The sequence below is a fragment of the Protomyctophum parallelum genome (assembly GCF_964188405.1).
Source record: "Protomyctophum parallelum genome assembly, chromosome: 1".
Taxonomy (NCBI): Eukaryota; Metazoa; Chordata; class Actinopteri; order Myctophiformes; family Myctophidae; genus Protomyctophum; species Protomyctophum parallelum.
Window position 1 is genome coordinate 94211874 of NC_139697.1, and position 21782 is coordinate 94233655.

At 44.3% G+C, this 21782-nt stretch overlaps 1 protein-coding gene across 3 annotated transcripts in view; it reads right to left on the reverse strand.

The window, feature by feature from the left end:
- Nucleotides 1-6441: 6441 nt before the first annotated feature.
- The window catches only part of rars1 (arginyl-tRNA synthetase 1), a 41809-nt gene continuing 26468 nt past the window's right edge, over nt 6442-21782 (reverse strand). For 2 of the 3 annotated variants that reach the window (XM_083771879.1, XM_083771880.1), the window contains exons 11-13: nt 18350-18522; nt 17454-17701; nt 6442-6833 (exon numbers count right to left, since the gene is read on the reverse strand). In XM_083771879.1, coding sequence (XP_083628005.1) covers nt 6724-6833; nt 17454-17701; nt 18350-18522 — 531 coding nt within the window. In that variant the 3' untranslated portion in view covers nt 6442-6723. The remainder of the gene's footprint in view (nt 6834-17453; nt 17702-18349; nt 18523-21782) is intronic. The other variant, XM_083771878.1, reaches the window with a different exon arrangement.

The following is a 21782-nucleotide window of genomic DNA, read 5'->3' on the forward strand; positions in this document are numbered from 1 at the left end:
TTTTGCAGTAAAATATTTTTATACAAGAATCCATTTATGTATGTATGGGAGGCCTTAGAGATGAGGAAAAACTATGTTGTGTTTTGTCCAATACCTCCGGTAGAGGTATGCCAATTTCTGGGGGCCATTGTCACAGTGAATGCACTTGCTGACCGGCTGTCTGTATTGAGAAATTTGTTTTATATGTGATCCTACCATTAACATCCTATAAAATGCAAAATAATTAAAATGTCATTATGCTTTAAGTGCATGTGACATGTCAAACTAGGGGCATGTTTGGCAAAAAAACACTCCTTGGGCTAAAAACAGCCCTATCATCACAAATTTAAAATTATGAATTGAAATGTGATGAGGTCAGCACATTTTGGGCACATTTGGGCAAGTGGCTTTGGCCGTTTTTAGCTCAAGCAGTGTTTTTGACATAATATAATATAATATATAAAACAAATTGCTCAATGCTGACAGCCGGCCAGCAAGTGGATTCATGAATGTCTATATGGCCAATAGTTTAGGCCAATAAAAAAATACTTACCAAATTTCCCCACTTTAAACAAAAGAAGGCTGCCACTCCTACATTCCATTCAACGTGGCTTCAGGCCCAGTCATAGGAAGTTGGATGGACTGTCACAAACAAGCTAGACACCCTTCAGCACCATGGACAGCGAAAACACACAATATGCAACTCTTAACAACCAAAAGCCATCACTAAATCTGCCAGTGAGGATCACTGTTGCCACCATGTCAGTATCATGTCAGTACCATGTCATTATGTCAGTATCATGTCATTGTCAGCATCATGTCAGTACCATGTCATTATGTCAGTATCATGTCATTGTCAGTATCATGTCAGTACCATGTCATTATGTCAGTATCATGTCATGTCAGTATCATGTCAGTACCATGTCATTATGTCAGTACCATGCCATTATGTCAGTACCATGTCATTATGTCAGTAGTATGGTCAGTATGTCAGTACCATGTCATTATGGTCAGTACCATGTCATTATGTCAGTATCATGTCATTGTCAGTATCATGTCATTATGTCAGTATCATGTCATTGTCAGTATCATGTCAGTACCATGTCATTATGTCAGTATCATGTCATTGTCAGTATCATGTCATTATGTCAGTATCATGTCATTGTCAGTATCATGTCATTATGTCAGTACCATGTCATTATGTCAGTACCATGTCATTATGTCAGTACCATGTCATTATGTCAGTAGTATGGTCAGTATGTCAGTACCATGTCATTATGTCAGTACCATGTCATTATGTCAGTAGTATGGTCAGTATGTCAGTACCATGTCATTATGGTCAGTACCATGTCATTATGTCAGTAGTATGGTCAGTATGTCAGTACCATGTCATTATGTCAGTACCATGTCATTATGTCAGTAGTATGGTCAGTATGTCAGTACCATGTCATTATGGTCAGTACCATGTCATTATGTCAGTAGTATGGTCAGTATGTCAGTACCATGTCATTATGGTCAGTACCATGTCATTATGTCAGTATCATGTCATTGTCAGTATCATGTCAGTACCATGTCATTATGTCAGTATCATGTCATTGTCAGTATCATGTCATTGTCAGTATCATGTCATTATGTCAGTATCATGTCATTGTCAGTATCATGTCAGTATCATGTCATTATGTCAGTATCATGTCATTATGTCAGTACCATGTCATTATGTCAGTATCATGTCATTATGTCAGTACCATGTCATTATGTCAGTATCATGTCATTGTCAGTATCATGTCATTATGTCAGTATCATGTCATTGTCAGTATCATGTCATTATGTCAGTATCATGTCAGTACCATGTCATTATGTCAGTACCATGTCATTATGTCAGTAGTATGGTCAGTATGTCAGTACCATGTCATTATGGTCAGTACCATGTCTCTGTCAGCAGTATGGTCAGTATGTCAGTACCATGTCATTATGGTCAGTACCATGTCTCTATGTCAGTAGTATGGTCAGTATGTCAGTACCATGTCATTATGGTCAGTACCATGTCTCTATGTCAGTATGTCAGTACCATGTCATTATGGTCAGTACCATGTCTCTATGTCAGTAGTATGGTCAGTATGTCAGTATCATGTCATTATGGTCAGTACCATGTCTCTATGTCAGTAGTATGGTCAGTATGTCAGTACCATGTCTCTATGTCAGTATGTCAGTACCATGTCATTATGGTCAGTACCATGTCTCTATGTCAGTATGTCAGTACCATGTCATTATGGTCAGTACCATGGCTCTATGTCAGTATGTCAGTACCATGTCATTATGGTCAGTACCATGTCTCTATGTCAGTAGTATGGTCAGTATGTCAGTACCATGTCATTATGGTCAGTACCATGTCTCTATGTCAGTACCATGTCATTATGGTCAGTACCATGTCTCTATGTCAGTAGTATGGTCAGTATGTCAGTACCATGTCATTATGGTCAGTACCATGTCTCTATGTCAGTATGTCAGTACCATGTCATTATGGTCAGTACCATGTCTCTATGTCAGTAGTATGGTCAGTATGTCAGTACCATGTCATTATGGTCAGTACCATGTCTCTATGTCAGTACCATGTCATTATGGTCAGTACCATGTCTCTATGTCAGTATGTCAGTACCATGTCATTATGGTCAGTACCATGTCATTATGTCAGTAGTATGGTCATTATGTCAGTATTATGGTCAGTATCATGTCATTATGTCAGTATTATGGTCAGTACCATGTCATTATGTCAGTATTATGGTCAGTACCATGTCATTATGTCAGTATTATGGTCAGTACCATGTCATTATGTCAGTATTATGGTCAGTATCATGTCATTATGTCAGTATTATGGTCAGTAGCATGTCATTATGTCAGTATTATGGTCAGTACCATGTCATTATGTCAGTATTATGGTCAGTACCATGTCATTATGTCAGTATCATATCAGAATCATTAGCATTATATCATGGTCAATAATTATAATAGTCGGTATGTCAATATCATGGGGCGGCAACAGACAGTAGCTGAGGGCCTGTGAGGCATGTTAACACAACAGACAGTAGCTGAGGGCCTGTTAACACAACAGACAGTAGCTGAGGGCCTGAGGCATGTTAACACAACAGACAGTAGCTGAGGGCCTGTGAGGCATGTTAACACAACAGACAGTAGCTGAGGGCCTGAGGCATGTTAACACAACAGACAGTAGCTGAGGGCCTGAGGCATGTTAACACAACAGACAGTAGCTGAGGGCCTGAGGCATGTTAACACAACAGACAGTAGCTGAGGGCCTGAGGCATGTTAACACAACAGACAGTAGCTGAGGGCCTGTGAGGCATGTTAACACAACAGACAGTAGCTGAGGGCCTGAGGCATGTTAACACAACAGACAGTAGCTGAGGGCCTGTGAGGCATGTTAACACAACAGACAGTAGCTGAGGGCCTGAGGCATGTTAACACAACAGACAGTAGCTGAGGGCCTCAGGCATGTTAACACAACAGACAGTAGCTGAGGGCCTGAGGCATGTTAACACAACAGACAGTAGCTGAGGGCCTGAGGCATGTTAACACAACAGACAGTAGCTGAGGGCCTCAGGCATGTTAACACAACAGACAGTAGCTGAGGGCCTGAGGCATGTTAACACAACAGACAGTAGCTGAGGGCCTGTGAGGCATGTTAACACAACAGACAGTAGCTGAGGGCCTGTGAGGCATGTTAACACAACAGACAGTAGCTGAGGGCCTGTGAGGCATGTTAACACAGACAGTAGCTGAGGGCCTGTGAGGCATGTTAACACAACAGACAGTAGCTGAGGGCCTGTGAGGCATGTTAACACAACAGACAGTAGCTGAGGGCCTGTGAGGCATGTTAACACAACAGACAGTAGCTGAGGGCCTGTGAGGCATGTTAACACAACAGACAGTAGCTGAGGGCCTGAGGCATGTTAACACAACAGACAGTAGCTGAGAGCCTGTGAGGCATGTTAACACAACAGACAGTAGCTGAGGGCCTGTGAGGCATGTTAACACAACAGACAGTAGCTGAGGGCCTGAGGCATGTTAACACAACAGACAGTAGCTGAGGGCCTGAGGCATGTTAACACAACAGACAGTAGCTGAGGGCCTGTGAGGCATGTTAACACAACAGACAGTAGCTGAGGGCCTGTGAGGCATGTTAACACAACAGACAGTAGCTGAGGGCCTGAGGCATGTTAACACAACAGACAGTAGCTGAGAGCCTGTGAGGCATGTTAACCCATTCTGACCTGAGATCAGATTCATACGAAGGTTTCCACTGGACACACACTGGTCTGATTAACCCATTCTGACCTGAGATCAGATTCTAAAAATGTCAGTCGTTCTTCGATTTTTTTCAAAAATAGCAGACCTACAAGCTCGTATCGCGCCACTCGGTGGCGCGATATGAGCTTGTAGATCTGCTATTTTTCAATAGCTAAAGCATAACATGATGCTGACACCAAAATGGGTGCCCGTTCAGAATGGGTTAACACCTCATGTCAATTTTGGTTCAATCAAGGTTATCAGTTTAAAGGTGTCTTGCCTTCCGTCTACACCAGAAAGAGAGGCAGAGTATAATGCATCTGTATCAGTGTACAGACACTACTGTGTAGCAACTCAAAAGTATATATTGTAATACCCTAAACGTAATAAAAGCTAAGAATGTAATAATCAACTCCTAATGTAATACAACCATGACCACATGTTGTATCCTTACATAGCTGTGCATTATGTAATAACAGGTCATATTGTTGATTGTTGTTGTGTTACATCGCAATACTGAGTAACAGCATCATGGTCAACTGCCATGTTTACCTTTATATTTTATATTACTTTAAGTCGCACTGTAAAAAAGTGCATCCGCTAAATGCCTACATTGAAAATTGTATAATGTGAATATTGACTTTCTAAAACAGGTCTATTTTCTGATACTATCCTACCCCAGTGACGGCATTAACAAAATAAAGAAAATACTGAATGTATAATGAGCCCACCGTCAAAGCAGCCTCTCCTCCGTGGAGTGACAGTCAATCTCATTGGTTGTTATTGAATCTCTGTTTCTGCAGCCCCCCCCCCCCCCCCCCCCCAATCTCCTCTTTCATAAAGCGTGAATCAAAAAGCTTTTTACTCTCCGTCCTTCAGACTGAGAAAGACTTCGCCGAGGTTGTGCTGAATGTTTCATGAAGGCGTCTGAGCTTTGAGGGGAGTTATTGTTTGCGTCGCCTCTCGGGTGGCGATGTTATTGAGAGCAGCTTCCCCCACGGTGCACACTGGGTGGAGGGAATGCATGACAAACAGAAATGGATTAGGGGAGAGAGAGAGAGAGAGAGAGAAAGGAGAGAGCCATTTCACTTTACTCTTAGCTCGATGCACGGACCCACACAATGCTCCTTGATCGTTTACTTTAAAGGGGGGCGCATATACGTTGGTCCAACTTGCAACAGTCCGACACATGCGTGGCTGGTTAGGACTCACCTGTGGCACCGGCGGACATGCGTTGCCGGTTAAGACACATGCCTGGCCGGTTAAGACACATGCCTGGTCGGTTAACACTAGCCCATGGCTAGTAAAATATCACTACAGTTCAAGTATTTAACAAAAGGAAATATTACTACATGGCTGTATATGCCATTCTGAATTATACGACACTGAGCTGTTTGTGTCACTAATGATATTAAAATCACTAAATGATATTAGAAAGACTCGTCACACTTCGGGTTTGAGAGATGTTCCGGTCGGGAATCGAACCTGGGACCTTTGATAGTTTTTAGGATTCCAACTTCGGCAGGGATTTTTTGAGCGGACGTCCAAACCATTCGTTTCTAATTACATTTAAAAAAATAACCTTCGGGCTCCGAACCTCCAATGGTGGGACAACATGAGCGGAATTTAAATACCTCCATTCCTGATGAAGACCCGGAAGGGTCGAAACATTGATTCTCATTCCCTTAATACAGTATTTGGGAGCATACCAGACGTGCTGAGCAACCGGGTTGCCGAGCAACCGGGACAGGGCCTAAAGTTGGTTTTCAGCTAAACGGTTTCATATTGAACCCTTTTCATATCAAGGCCCATTCTTCATTGGGTATTTGAGCCATGGACCACCATTTGACGACATTTAGCCTCTCAGATCCAAAACTAACAAACATGTTGTTGTCGTTGGACAAGATTTTGTCCACAATTCCATTCCAAAGGGTCCATTTGGTTTCATTTTACGCTCTCAAGAGTTAAAGATCTATAAGGGCCCATTTGGTTAGCAACTCTCCATCATTTAGCAGCTGGGGGACCAAATGGAACCCTGTCAAGGCCCCACTGGTGGTCCCCGGAACCACCAAGTGATCAAAGACGCGATATCAAGTCTCCGGCAGTGAAAGAGTTTAAAGAGTGTGCTTTTTTTGCTTCGTTCAGAACCTGATGCCGAGACTTCGAACGGAGCCAAATGAAAACGACCTCCTATACACGTCCCAGGCTGGGTCATTCAAACAAAAAATGACTTTTATTTCTTTGTCATGTAAATATGAATATGATGGACATCTTCCATCCACTCGAGCGTCGGGGCATTCAAACACACGCTTGGCTCGATGTGTCCGTCACGTGGGATCGGCATCGTGTCCACCGACGTGTGCTGGGCGGGGGCGGGGCTGAGACGACGAGAGGGGGGCGGGGGAGGGGGCGAGGAGTCAACCACGCCCCCACCGTGAGTGATCACATCCTGTGCACGGGGTTGATGCCCAGGACGTGGAAGCCTTTGGCCATGACCGCTGCCGTGGCCTCGCACAGCAGCATCCTCCACATGTTCACCTTGACGACCTCACCTGGGGGGAGAGAGAGAGAGAGAGAGAGAGAGACATAGAGATAATGTTTCTGTTGTGTGTCGCATTTACTGTAAAGGGCCACTTCGGCCCTTTTGCTTATTTTAATGATGTTTGGGAGACAAGAAACACTTTCCTGGGGTTTTTTTAATGTAGGTAATTTATGTTTTTAGACATTTTTGTATTTCAAAGTGTCCATGGACTACAATTCCCATAATGCTTTGGTGCACTGCTCCTCCTTGTGGATAGGGGGAGGGCTGTCTTGCTGAGACAACATGTAAGGAAGTAAGTGAGCCCTGCAGTGTCCATGACATCATGGAGTCCATGGACACTTTGAAATACTAAAATATCTGAAAACACAAATCACCCGCATAAAAACCCCCAGGAAAGTGTTTCTTGTCTCCCAAACATCATTAAAATAAGATCTGGTTGCAAAAGGGGTGAAGTGGCCCTTTAATGAACTTGGTTCTTCTGGTATGAAAGATGTTAATTTGTGGCAGAGTGGCTCCATCGCTGACTGCGCACACACACACACACACACACACACACACACACACACACACGCACACACACGCACACGCGCACACTCAAGGCACACTGTATTGCATGCACTGCACGGCATTCCATCACACAGCAACAGCCAATAACAACAGGCCATTAAACCCCATTAAACCAATGACCTTAAGGCCCCACCTCCTCCAGCCCCCATCGACATCACAGCAAGAGAAAGCCAATAGAAATGATGTCGTTAAAGAGCGTTAAGAGGGGGGGGGGGGCGTGTGCGTTAATTTATGGATGATAAGATTTGTGAGTAATTTAACTGCAGATAAACCTAACATGGGCCTCTGTGTGAAGCCCCAGAACATTGTTATCTTTTAATATTTATACATTTGATCAGACACGCCCCCCTCCATTCAACTCCATGTTAGTCAGTGGTGGACAAAATACTCCTGGTCAAATATTACTACTAAGTAACCTAAGTAACAGAGATTCCACACGTTTGTCGATACCGTAGATGAAGGCGTAGCGATATAGAATGCAGTGTTAAGTAATTAAACTCCTCTTTCACCGTTTTAACAAATACAATTCACAAGTTATATATAAGCAATATTAGACGAGAGGGTGTTCTTTATAGTCATGAAACCATTTTGGGGCGGGAACCCCTTTTGGTGTTTTAAACACAGACTGTAAAACAATATGGACAAAGCGTTCTCCGGGTCCGATATGGGCGTAAGATGAAGCCCGTCAGTCCTTGTATTGTAAATCGCCATCTTTCTAGATCCGTTTGGGCCCAGCTGGCCATTGGCTGGCCCAGACAACGAGGCGGGACTTCCCCCCTTCTTCTTCGTTGGTTTTTAATTTTGACTCGAGCGGGTGGTGCTTCCCGATCATAGATGTTAACGGTAGCCACGCCCTTCAGAACATACGCAACTTTATGGTCATTTTTTTAATAAATGGGACCATAATTTTCCAAAAAGAATATTATGACATGAGAAATGATACTTTAAACTAGTGACTAGAAGCAGAAAGTATTCATGACCATGTTTATTAAGGTAATACAGTCTAAGTGAAGTTGGGCCCAAATACATGGACCTCTATCTATGGAGCTATGGGTTTTTTTGGGCCCAATGACAGCGCCACAACAGGCCATTATATGTGTTAAGATATGCTCTTAATTGTAACCTATATATATAGAGGCAAACTTATTATTTTGGTGCTTGTTAATGAGGAATTGAACACTGATCAGTGCCACCTGCGAGTGGGTGTGGTGTGATTATGGGTGTGTCTAATAATCAATAAAAAGCCTCACTTGCTGTGAGGACAGTGTCCTGTGTGGAGCTGTGAACATGAGCTGTCTGTGTCCGTCTCACCTATTTTGATTTCCCTCGTATGGTGCTATTACAGTGATGGTCTACATGCTGGGGCTGTGATATACTTTGTTTATCAGGTTATGGGCCCAGGCCCAGCAGTTTAGTAGGCCATTCACTCGACTGGTACGTGTTTTACACGTCGGGTCATAGCATCATGAAAAGAACAACAGAGGCAAGTAGCCGTTGGTCGCGACTGTTGTTTGACGGGGATGAAGACCATTGGGAATTATGGTTGACGAGGTTCTTGGCCTACCTTTGTTTGAAAGGGCTGAAAGAGACAATTTCAGCAGAGCCCGAGATAGATGACGCCGACGACGGAGCAGAAGCAGCTCGGAGGCAAGACGAGACGAAAAACGCGGAAGCGTATGCAGAGTTAATTCAGCTCCTGGATGATAAAAGTGTGTCGCTGGTGATGAGAGAAGCACCGGACGACGGGCGGAAAGCGCTGGGAATCCTGACTGACTATTATGCGGGTAAAGGAAAGCCGAGGGTTATCAGCCTTTACACCCAACTTACCTCGCTGCTCAAGCAAAGTGACGAGAGTGTGACAGACTATGTGATTCGCGCAGAGACCGCCATTACGGCGTTGAGAAACGCCGGAGAGACTTTAAGTGATGCGTTGCTAGTTGCAATGGTTTTGAAGGGGCTCCCCGAGTCGTTTAAGCCATTTGCCATTCATGTCTCTCAAGCAGATGAGCCATTACCATTTACTGAATTCAAGACGAAATTAAGGAGCTACGAGGACACGGAGACGATGCGCACCCCAGACGCCGAGGACAACGTGATGGCGGCGCGGGCGCAACAGCGACCATCGAGAGGGAGAGGAGCAGCAGGTCCAGGTGAACGGACAGCAGCAGATGTGGTGTGCTACAGGTGCGGCCTGAAGGGGCACATGGCCCGTACGTGCCGACGCAAACTGTGGTGTAAATACTGCAGGAGCACCACCCACCAAGACACGACCTGCAGGAGACAGCGCCGAGACGACGCACGGCAGGTTTCGGAGGAGGCGACCGGTGACGAGGAGGACGAGTACGCGTTCCATGTGCGAGAAGGGACTGCAGCGGAGTTCCAGCCAAGCCGGGGTGTCGACGCGAGGGGCCTGATGGTCGACTGCGGGGCAACCACGCACATTGTGACAGACCTTGACAAGTTCAAGCGATTTGACGAAAACTTCCAGCCTGAGTCGCACTGTGTTGAGCTGGCTGATGGTACAAGATGCAAAGGCGTAGCAGAGCGCCGAGGGGATGCAGTGGTATCTCTGATGGACAGCCGTGGGCGCCATCTCAAGACGACGCTGAAACGGGCGTTGTACATTCCCTCTTACCCACAAGACATTCTCTCAGTGAAATCGGCGACTGCCAGCGGAGCGACGGTGATCTTCAAGGAGGGGAAGAACGTCCTGATACACACAGACGGTACGAAATTCCCCATTCACGTGCACGATAGACTCTACTATTTGCACACTGTAAAAGATGATGTGAAATGTGATGACCAAGTTAAAGGGTGTTTTGATTTGCAAACTTGGCACGAAATACTAGGGCATTGTAACTATGATGATGTTCAGAGCTTACCACATGTCGTGGAAGGTATGGAAATTAAAGGTAAAGCTAACAAACCTCCACAATGTGAAGTGTGTACTCAGGGCAAGTTTGTTCAAACCAGGAGTAGAGCGCCTGATGTGAGGGCTACCGCACCATTAGAGCTGGTGCACACTGATCTGGCAGGCCCTCTACACCCAGAGTCTAGAGAGGGGTACAAGTATGCACTGTCATTTACTGACGACTTTTCCAGTGCAGTGTTTGTGTATTTTCTCAAGAATAAGAGTGACACAGTGCAAGGCACTGAGAAGTTTCTTGCTGACACAGCCCCTTATGGGAAAATTAAACGTTTAAGATCTGATAATGGTACTGAATACACTTCAAAGGTTTTCAAATCTTTAATGGTTAAGAATTGCATCAAACACGAGACCTCGGCACCGTATTCTCCACATCAAAATGGAACAGCTGAGCGAAATTGGCGCACATTGTTTGATATGGCACGATGCATGTTAATTGAGAGTGGGCTACCAAAAGGTTTGTGGCCTTATGCTGTACAGACAGCGGCTGTTATCAGGAACAGGTGTTTTAATAAACGCACAAAGCAGACCCCAGTACAAGCACTGACAGGGAGACAGCCCAACCTGTCCAGAATGCAAAAGTTTGGATCAGAGTGTTTTGCTTATATTCAGGACAAAAGAAAACTTGATCCAAGGTGTGAAAAGTGTGTGTTTATTGGGTATGACAAAACCAGTCCAGCATACATTGTCTATTTTCCTGACAGCAGAAAAGTGCAAAGGAACAGATTAGTAAAGTTTGTTTCTAAAACTGGTGTAGAGCAACAGACTCAGACTAAGAGTGCACCTATTGATGATGATGATGACCTGATGGTGGAATCCAGGGCCAGTGGAACTACTAGGCAAGGCCCAGGTCCACTTGTTGCAGTTCCAGTTAATGGGGCTGAGGGGGGTATCCAACCACAGGCAGTTGAATTACCTGAGCCAAAGAAATATCCATCTAGAATAAGAAGAAAGCCAGGCTACCTACGTGACTATGTTTGTGACTCTGTTTCTGATTATACATCTGGTGAGGAAAGTGACCAGGTCCAGAGTAACATAGATTACTGTTATAGAGTGACATGTAACATACCTGTAACTTTAAAAGGAGCCTTAAGCTCAGACAAGTCAAAAGAGTGGGTCCATGCGATGGATGAGGAAATGCAATCACTTAAAGAGAATAACACATTTACCTTAACCAATTTACCTCAGGGTAAGAAAGCAGTGGGGGGTAGATGGGTCTATGCAATCAAGCAGAACATTGATGGGTCTGAAAAGTACAAGGCCAGATATGTGGCTAAGGGATACAGTCAAAAGATGGGAGTTGACTATGAGGAGACGTTTTCTCCTACAGCTAATTTGACAAGTGTCCGAGTGTTGATGCAGAAAGCAGCACAGGAAAACCTGATTCTGCACCAAATGGATGTCAAAACTGCTTACTTGAATGCACCTATAGACTGTGAAATCTATATGGAGCAACCAGAGGGTTATGAGGTCCAACCCAACAACAATGAAAAATTAGTTTGTAGACTAGAAAGATCATTGTATGGGCTAAAACAATCTGGCAGGAATTGGAATAAGGTTTTACATGAATACCTGACCCAAATTCATTTTGTACAAAATCAAGCCGATCATTGTGTGTACACCAGAGAAACTGAAAATGAAAAGGTGTTAATGGTAATATGGGTTGATGACTTGATCATTGCTGCAAGTGATGACAATGTTCTGAGGGATGTAAAGAACAAGCTTGCATCAAGGTTCAAAATGAAGGATTTGGGCAGACTTAGACATTTTCTAGGCATTGATTTTAACCAGATTGATGACTGTGTAAAAATGTCTCAAGCAAAGTATGTGGAAAAAATTATAGAAAGGTTTGACATGCAAGAGTGCAAACCCAGGTCAACACCTAGTGAACAAAAACTAAACTATACTGATAATACTGACATGATGGCTGATGTCAGATTATACAGAGAGGCAGTCGGTAGCCTCATTTATTTGACCGTTTGTACAAGACCTGATCTAAGTTACATCGTAAGTAAACTGTCCCAATACTTTGCAGAGCCAACTGATGAGCAATGGGTAACAGTAAAACATGTTCTGAGGTATCTTAAAGGTACAGTTGACAAAGAATTGTGTTACAGAAAGTGTGAAACACTAGTTATTCAAGCGTACAGTGATTCAGACTGGGCGGCTGATCATGACAGACGAAGTACTACTGGTTATTGTATTGGCCTATCCAAAAATGGCAGTCTGGTTTCTTGGAAAACCAAAAAGCAGCCCACTGTCGCACTGTCCACTTGTGAAGCAGAATATATGGCACTAGCCGCAACAATCCAAGAGTGCCTATATCTGAAATTGCTATTGAAAGATCTTGACAAATATGATTATGGTACATCTATGGTTTATGAGGACAACCAGGGAACAATTGCTTTGGCAAAAAATCCTGTAAGCCGACAAAGATGTAAGCACATAGACACAAAATACCACTTTATTAGATCACATGTGTCTGATGGTAATGTGGTGTTGCATTATTGTCCAACTGATGAAAATGTAGCAGATGTTATGACTAAACCTGCTACAAAATTTAAGTTGATTAAGTTTGCTGACTTTATGTTTGGAAAGTGAAACTGAAAAAAAAAAAAAAAAAAAAAAAAAAAGAAAAGTAAGGTGACAATCTAAGACCATAGTGGGGGTGTTAAGATATGCTCTTAATTGTAACCTATATATATAGAGGCAAACTTATTATTTTGGTGCTTGTTAATGAGGAATTGAACACTGATCAGTGCCACCTGCGAGTGGGTGTGGTGTGATTATGGGTGTGTCTAATAATCAATAAAAAGCCTCACTTGCTGTGAGGACAGTGTCCTGTGTGGAGCTGTGAACATGAGCTGTCTGTGTCCGTCTCACCTATTTTGATTTCCCTCGTATGGTGCTATTACAGTGATGGTCTACATGCTGGGGCTGTGATATACTTTGTTTATCAATATGAACTTTCAGGAAGTCCCGATTTCCTTAGTGGCTTCACAAAATATCTGTCTGACTGCCCCCTGGTTTTAAAGCATTATGTTATACTTTAGCTATTGAAAAATAGCACTTGTAGGTCTGCTATTTTTTTTAATCGTGAAAATGTGCCTAAAATCTTTGAATATATATTATTACAGAGTGAACATTTTAACTTAAATCTTTGCTTCTGGGGAGGTCCCTGGTACAACATATTTTCAGATGGGGGTCGGCGGCCAATTACATATAATTTTTGGCATGAAATATTGAGCACCACTGATACAGAAGAAGAAGCTGAGCGAAAAGTAAAAAAGATGATTAGAGCAGATAAGAGGGCCTACATGGAGGACCTCGTGAAGCAGGCAGAAGATGCAGCCAAAAGAGGGGAACAGGGGACTGTATACAGGATCACCAACACTATATGTGGAAAGTACCGCCGAAACACCAACGGGCCAATCACAGACAAAAATGGAAGACTCCTCACATCTGAAGCAGATATCGAAAATAGATGGGCAGAACACTTCAGCGAAATCCTCAACAGACCACCTCCAACTTTAGAGGCTGATATACAGGAAGCAGAGGTCGACCTTGATGTTGAGATTGAACCACCAGAGATGGAAGAAATCATGTCCTCCATCAAATCCCTCAAGAATGGGAAAGCTCCCGGGCAGGACAGCCTAAATGCAGAGCTGTTCAAAGGAGACCCAGAGCTGGCGGCTAAAGTGCTAAAACCACTCTTCAGAGCCATATGGGAAAGGAAGAAGGTACCGGACGACTGGACAAAAGGTGAAATCGTGAAGATCCCAAAGAAAGGTGCCCTCAGCAACTGCAACAACTGGCGTGGCATCACCCTTTTGTCTATCCCCAGCAAAATCCTTGCCAAGATTATTGTTCAAAGACTATCTGATGCAATCGACAAAAAACTTAGAGAGGAACAAGCAGGGTTCCGAAAAGGTAGGGGATGTATTGACCATATATTCACCCTACGTAACATCATAGAGCAGTGTACAGAGTGGCAGAGGCAACTGTATATCAACTTTGTGGATTTCGAGAAGGCTTTCGATAGCATTCACAGAGACAGCTTGTGGAGAATACTACGTGCATACGGGATACCGAACCAACTTGTCCTTATCATCAAAAGCTTCTATAACAACTTCACATGCCAAATTGGAAATAGTCAACACAGTTTCGCAGTCAAAACAGGAGTGAGGCAAGGTTGCGTTATGTCTGCACTGCTCTTCAACCTGGTCATAGACTGGGTGATGAGAAGAACCACCGAAGACATACCAAGATGCATCAGATGGACCCTCTTCTCACAATTGGAAGATCTCGACTTTGCAGATGACTTGGCTCTGTTCTCCCACACACACCAACAGTTGCAAGAGAAAACAAGTCGTCTGAACATTTTTGCAAAGCAAATAGGTCTGAAGATCAACCAGAAGAAGACAGAACTGATGGTGCTCAACATCCCAAACCCCACACCAGTACACATAGAAGGAATAAACCTACCCACAACAGAACATTTCACCTACTTAGGCAGCGTAGTAAGTCACGATGGAGGCACAGGTAGCGACATCACAAGCGGGATCAGCAAGGCCAGAAACACCTTACAGAGGCTTAACAACGTCTGGAAGTCGGCCCAGTACAGCACCAACACCAAACTTTGACTGTACCAGAGCTGTGTCCTGTCTACCCTGCTATACGGTTCTGAATGTTGGAGAACGACAGAAAATGATCTCCACAAACTGTCAACCTTCCACACCAAAAGCTTATGGAAAGTCCAGCGAATATTCTGGCCCAAAACCATCTCCAACCAACATCTTCTTGATCTGTGTACAAAACATGGATACCATCCTTATGAGAAGGCGGTGGAAATGGATTGGGCATGTAATACGTAGAGAACAAGGCAACATCACCAGAACTGCACTTCACTGGACACCAGAGGGCAAACGCAAAAGAGGCCGACCCAAGAACACCTGGCGTAGGACAGTGGAGGGAGAGTTGAAGACCCTGCATCACACCTGGGGATCTATAAAGACGCTGGCCCAGGAGTGGAGATCCTTTGTTGCTGCCCTACATGCCAGCCGGCGTAAAGGGCAGTAAGTAAGTAAGTAAGTACTGATACAGAAACATGAGGTCAGAATTCAGAAGACACTTTTTTAATTTTGACTTCAGGCCTAAATGACGATAAAGAACAACCTGTAGTGTAATTCAGGACGGAAACCCGTTTTGGTGTTTTAACCCTAACCCTTTTTTATTGATAGAGGGATAGATGAAAGTAGGCTGACAGGAAATGGGGAGAGAGATGGGACACACACACACACACACACACACACGCAGTGAGGGCCGTGGGGATCGGGAGTCGAACCCGCGGCACACTGCCAGACTGGATTCCTAGCCAAGGTGCCCAGACAGCTACGCCAGCCGCCCGCGCCCCCCCTTTTGGTGTTTTAAGCATTAGCTTTAGCCATTGAAAAATAGCAGATCTACAAGCTCATAGCGTGGCACCAAGTGCCGCGCTACAAGCTTGTAGATCTGCTATTTTAGAAAAATCGTGAAAATGTGTCGCAAATCTTCACAGTTAACATTTTTAACTCAAATCTTTGTTTCTAGGGGTGTCCCTGGTAAACATATTTTCAGATGGGGATCCGCGGCCAAATACAGATCATTCTGGTGGTCCTTGACATGAAAAAGGCTGAGCACCACTGACATAGAAACAGGTTTTTCTGAAAACGTTTAGGATTTAGAAGCATTTTTTTTTTAAGAATCGGGCTCAGGTTCGCTAAAAGAAAATCATATTTTTTGTAATGACAGACTACGACCCCAAATGTCCCAAGAAACTAGCTAGCCTAGCAACACATTCGGCTGCGATCTGGGAGAGCAGCACAGCTGATATCTTTGTTTTGATTAGGTGTTCCTATATCGTGGTTTAAGCACGGCTAGAAAGCTGTTTCAACCAATCAGATTGCTTCCCCGAAACGACCCGTTGTGTATCATTTTTCAATGCAAATAATTGACTGTATCAAGACTTATACAACACACTAGAAGCAATGTGGGAACTCATCAGCCTCTGGGGTCGCATGCGTCTTGGTTTACGATGATAAATTGTGATTAACGATTTAATGTGGGGGGGTTTTTTTGGCATTGAACATAGGAACGTTAATCATTTGTATATCTGTTTGACTTTTAGGCTTTGCAATCACAAATTGCACAGGGCAGATATGACTAAAATATACACATTTAACTGTCACATTTGACCAGCAGTGGTGGCTCAGAGTTGTCGAAGTGTCCTTGAGTGAGACACTGAAGCCCTAATTGCTCCCGATGTGCAGGTTGGTGCCTTGCACGGTTTCCTCTGTCATCTGTGAATGTGTGTGTGTGTGTGTGCGTGTGTGTGTGAATGGGTGAATGTAATGCACAATCTGTGTAAAGCGCCTTGGATAAAGGCGCTATATAAATGCACCATTTACCATTTAATATATATTTTGTATATTTTTCTCTTTCCATAAAATGTAGCGGAAATAGTTGATCTACAAGTAGGCCTACTACTTGTACATCTGCTATTTTTGAAAACATTTTGAAAATGTATGGACATTTATCAACATGGAAATGACTGCCGATTATGACAAAAATGTTACCGTCATCGCAAATAATTTTGATTAGGCGATGAAATTGCCGACAGGCTAGAATACAATAAGCGCGGTTCCTTACCGATCTGCCGGTCCTTCTCCACGCAGCAGCAGGTGTCGTAGAACTCGTTAGGCTACAATAAGCGCGGTTCCTTACCGGTCTGCCGGTCCTTCTCCACTCAGCAGCAGGTGTCATAGAACTCGTTAGGCTACAATAAGCGCGGTTCCTTACCGGTCTGCCGGTCCTTCTCCACGCAGTAGCAGGTGTCATAGAACTCGTTAGGCTACAATAAGCGCGGTTCCTTACCGATCTGCCGGTCCTTCTCCACAAAGTAGCAGGTGTCGTAGAACTCGTTAGGCTACAATAAGCGCGGTTCCTTACCGGTCTGCCGGTCCTTCTCCACACAGTAGCAGGTGTCGTAGAACTCGTTAGGCTACAATAAGCGCGGTTCCTTACCGGTCTGCCGGTCCTTCTCCACGCAGTAGCAGGTGTCGTAGAACTCGTTAGGCTACAATAAGCGCGGTTCCTTACCGGTCTGCCGGTCCTTCTCCACGCAGTAGCAGGTGTCGTAGAACTCGGTGAAGGTGGTGGCCAGCTCGTACAGGTAGTCGCAGAGCGTGTGGAGCAGGAGGTCATCGAGGATCTTGTGGAGGATCTCGGGGAAGCGCAGGATGCACTTGCCCAGCTTCCACTCCTTGTCGTGGTCCAGCAGGATCTCTGTGCTCTCTGCTGCCCTCTTCAGGGTGGCCTCGTCCAGGTTGGCCAGGCGGGCGATGGACCTACAAGTTAGAAACATTTTCACAATTACAGAGTGTCTGAACGATGCCAAGAGTTTGGATATCAATGTCTCCATTTTGGAGAGTCCTAGACCACTTATTACCGATGTTTCAAACTGGCAACTGTAAGAGAAGTTTTAAGATGAGAATACTATCCACCTGTTGGTTGTCTGTCAAAGGACCTATTCTTACAGGAGGCCCATGTCTGACCATGTCTGACATCTACTGACCAATGTATTCTCTGCTCTCATTGTGTATAAGAGAGAGAAATGTAAAATGTTCGGGAGGCTTGCATTATTGCTTCCTCCCTCAGCTGGTACAGACCAGCCGTTAATAAATAAATAATAATAATAATAATAATAAATTGTCATTGTTTCAGTCCACTCTGTGCCCTGTGTATTTCTTAATGACTCTGATGTGAGTTCTAAAATAATCTACGACACAACCCAACGGCAAAAAGTGAGATGCTTAGTGTTTTTTCCCCCGTTATTTTTTATTAATACTTTAATTTGTCAGGTAGAGGATTCAAAAAGGTCAAAGTAAGTAGCTAGACCTATTGTGTAATAAAAACTCAACAAATACGTGGCTGTGTTTCCTCGATCCGGCCCTGTGTGTGTGTGTGTGTGTGTGTGTCGGGGCGTGCGTTCTCACCTGATCCTCGTCAGGGCGTACAGCAGGTACGCGGCCGTGTTTCCTCGGTCGTCCAGCATCTTGTCGAAGGAGAAGACGTAATCGTTGATGCGGTTGTGGGACAGGTCGGCGTACTTGATGCAACCGAACGCCACGGAGCGCTGCGCCCTGGTCAGCTCCTCGGGAGTCAACACCTGGACACACGCACCCATTTTAACCATGTATTTATGTCCACACAAATATTATAGATGCATTAATTATGCACAAAATGAATGGCTGGAACATGGACATTAAGAGTTTACATGGTACGCATAGTATTATGCATAAACTTTCCTTAACGATTATCTGGTTTCAGAATTTATTCACAATGTATTTTCTCCATTATGAAGGTTATTGTAGACGTCAACTTGTATTGAGGGGGGAAGGGCGGGAGTCGCGAGACATAGCCAAAGCATTTCCGGGGGGGAGTCACCAGCCAAAAAGGTTGAGAACCCAGGTTGTTGGAACCATCCAACAACCAGTCTGTGGGTAGAATGCCCTAGGCTGCCAAATAAATAGACCAATAGTCTGCACCTATGGCCCAGCTCTGAGAAGGTATGTAGAAGTGGTTGGTATTTGGTCATACAGTCTACCTCTAGGCTGTGGTGAAAGGTGCAGGCTATCTCTACTGCAGACACTTACAGGCAATCTACAGTTGGCTGAAACGCATTTTGGGTGGGCCTTGATGGAATTGTAATGGCAGATTTTTACACTTGGTTGCATGCTGAAAATAGCCATCTACAAGCTCACAACAATTTACAATTCAGGCAATTAGCAGACTCTTAGCTCTTAATCCGGAGCGATTTACAGTAAGCAGGAACAAAATACATCAAATACATCAAGAATCATATTATGCTAAAGACATTCCAAGTTCTGGAGCCAGAAGGGAGAAGAGTTTGGGACGTGTGGAGCGTTGTCCCGGCGTTTTTAGTGAAGGTACAGTACCTACAGCTTCCCTGCGTTGGCTGATCTGAGCTTGTAGATCGGGAGTGCAACACCCGAGCTCAACCAAACATAAAATAATCTCTTCTCCACCAGTCACGCCGTAACATTTTAGTCTTAGTTTTAAATTTTTGATGAAATTGACAGTAAATTAGTCCATGGTTTTAGTCATCATGGCTTAGTTTTTATTGCGTTTGACAGTGGAAAAAAAAGGCAGTCGATGAATATTTTCCGTCCTGTACAGAACATGAACAACAACGGAACAGAAGACAGAGAAGCAATAAAACACTAGAACAAAACACAAAACTACAATCACCCAGACACAGCAAGGAAAGAGGACGTTCAACAAATACGACGATGAGATCGACCTATGATAAATAGTTTCTTTACATAAACGACAGGTTTCATGAACGTCAGCAACCGACATATTTTATAGTTTTTGGTTAACATTCTAGTAGCGCTCATTGACTGTGTCTGTTGGGGTCCCACAGGGATCTGTACTTGGTCCCCTCCTTTTCTCACTGTACACTAAATCCCTTGGCACTATCATCTCTGCTCACAATATATCCTATCACTGCTACGCCGATGACACACAACTGTTCCTATCCTTCCCCCCCTCTGCCACTCAGGTGGAAGAGCGCATCACTGCATGCCTGGCTGACATATCACAGTGGCTGGACAGTCAGCTCTCGTTCAAAGCTCACATCACAGCTGTCACTCGATCATGTAGGTTCACACTCTATAACATACGACGAATTAGACCGTTCCTCACCCAGGAATCAGCCCAGCTCCTAATCCAGACAACAGTCTTGTCAAAACTCGACTATTGTAACTCCCTCCTTACTGGCCTACCAGCATGTGCACTTAAGCCTCTCCAGCTGATCCAAAATGCAGCAGCTCGCTTGGTCTTCAACCAGCCAAAATTCTCACATGTCTCCCCCCTGCTCCGCTCCCTCCACTGGCTCCCGGTCGCTGCCCGCACAGAATACAAAACTCTGATGCTGGCATTCAAAGCAACCAAAGGTATGGCTCCCCCATATCTTACAAGTATGATTGAACCCTACAAACCCTCCCGCGCACTCAGATCAGCCAACGCAGGGAAACTGGAAGTACCCTCACTAAAAACGCCGGGACAACGCTCCACACGTCCCAAACTCTTCTCCCTTCTGGCTCCAAAACTGTGGAATGCACTTCCCATTGCAGTCAGAACTGCAGCATCACTCCCAATCTTCCGCCGTAGCCTGAAAACCCACCTTTTCAGACTCCATCATGGCCCATAGCACTTACCCTAACCCCTTAGATAGCATTTCTGTTGGCTTAGATAGCATTTGACACAGACTTATAGCATGTTATGTAGACCGCACTATAATTGTATTGTATATAGTCATAGCACGCCATAGTACATATGTATAGCATAGTAGTGAATATGTATAGTTTATTATGTATAGTGTATGTATAGTTTCATCATATAGATATTCCACTGTTACCTTCTTAGCTTACGCATGTTTCATGATAAATGCTTTTATGTGATGTATTCCCATGCTTTTGTTCTTGCTTAAATGTAAGTCGCTCTGGATTAAGAGCGTCTGCTAAATGCCTAAATTGTAAATTGTAAATTGTCTGTTGGTTTAATAGCAACCGGGTTAGCCATATAGCGACATGATTGACGACGACAACGTCATCTGCTTTCCTACTATTTTTATTGGTTGGTATGAACCCACGCCCATCCCAGAAACTGCTGCCGTGGGAAGGGCTTTCAGTCCGACTGATGAAGTGAAACGAAATTAAATTTCAGGCTGAATGTCGGGCGTGAATTTCTTCCCTTTTATTTTTCTGACTGGCTGACAGGCACAGCGGTGTGTCTGCAAAACTGCTGTTTTCAAAGTCAAACGTGGGTCTCCGTGAGCGATGGGGCGGACTACAGACTGAGCTGCAGGCATGGGTCCAGAGCCTAACACCTGTTGTACTGTACATGTGGTGCCGCGTGCCAATCAACCGGCTACAGGGAGAGAGAGAGAGAGAGAGAGAGGGATGGCAGACGCGCTTGGACTCTTATTTTCCCTCCAGGGCTCGCCACAGCAAATCATCTGCCTCCATCTCACCCTGTCCTCTAGCTCCTCTTCTCTCACACCAACTATCTTCCAAGTCCTCTTTCACTACATCCATAAATCTTCTCTTTGGTCTTCCTCTAAGTCTATAGGCCTCCTGCCTGGCAGTTCCAACCTCAGCATCCTTCTAGCGATATACTCACTATCTGTACGTGTCAAAAAGGACTGTTCCAAATCAGTGGTTCGATATTTACAAAACCCAGACAAAACACTTTATGAAATAAATAAATAAACTCTTGTACGTCCAAGTAGATACATGCCCAACAGCAACTGCATCAAATTCGGGGTCCTTGAAATGTTACAAGGTTGAGAATCCCTGAGGGAGACGACGGGATGGCCAACAGCTGAAACAGAGAATCCCTGAG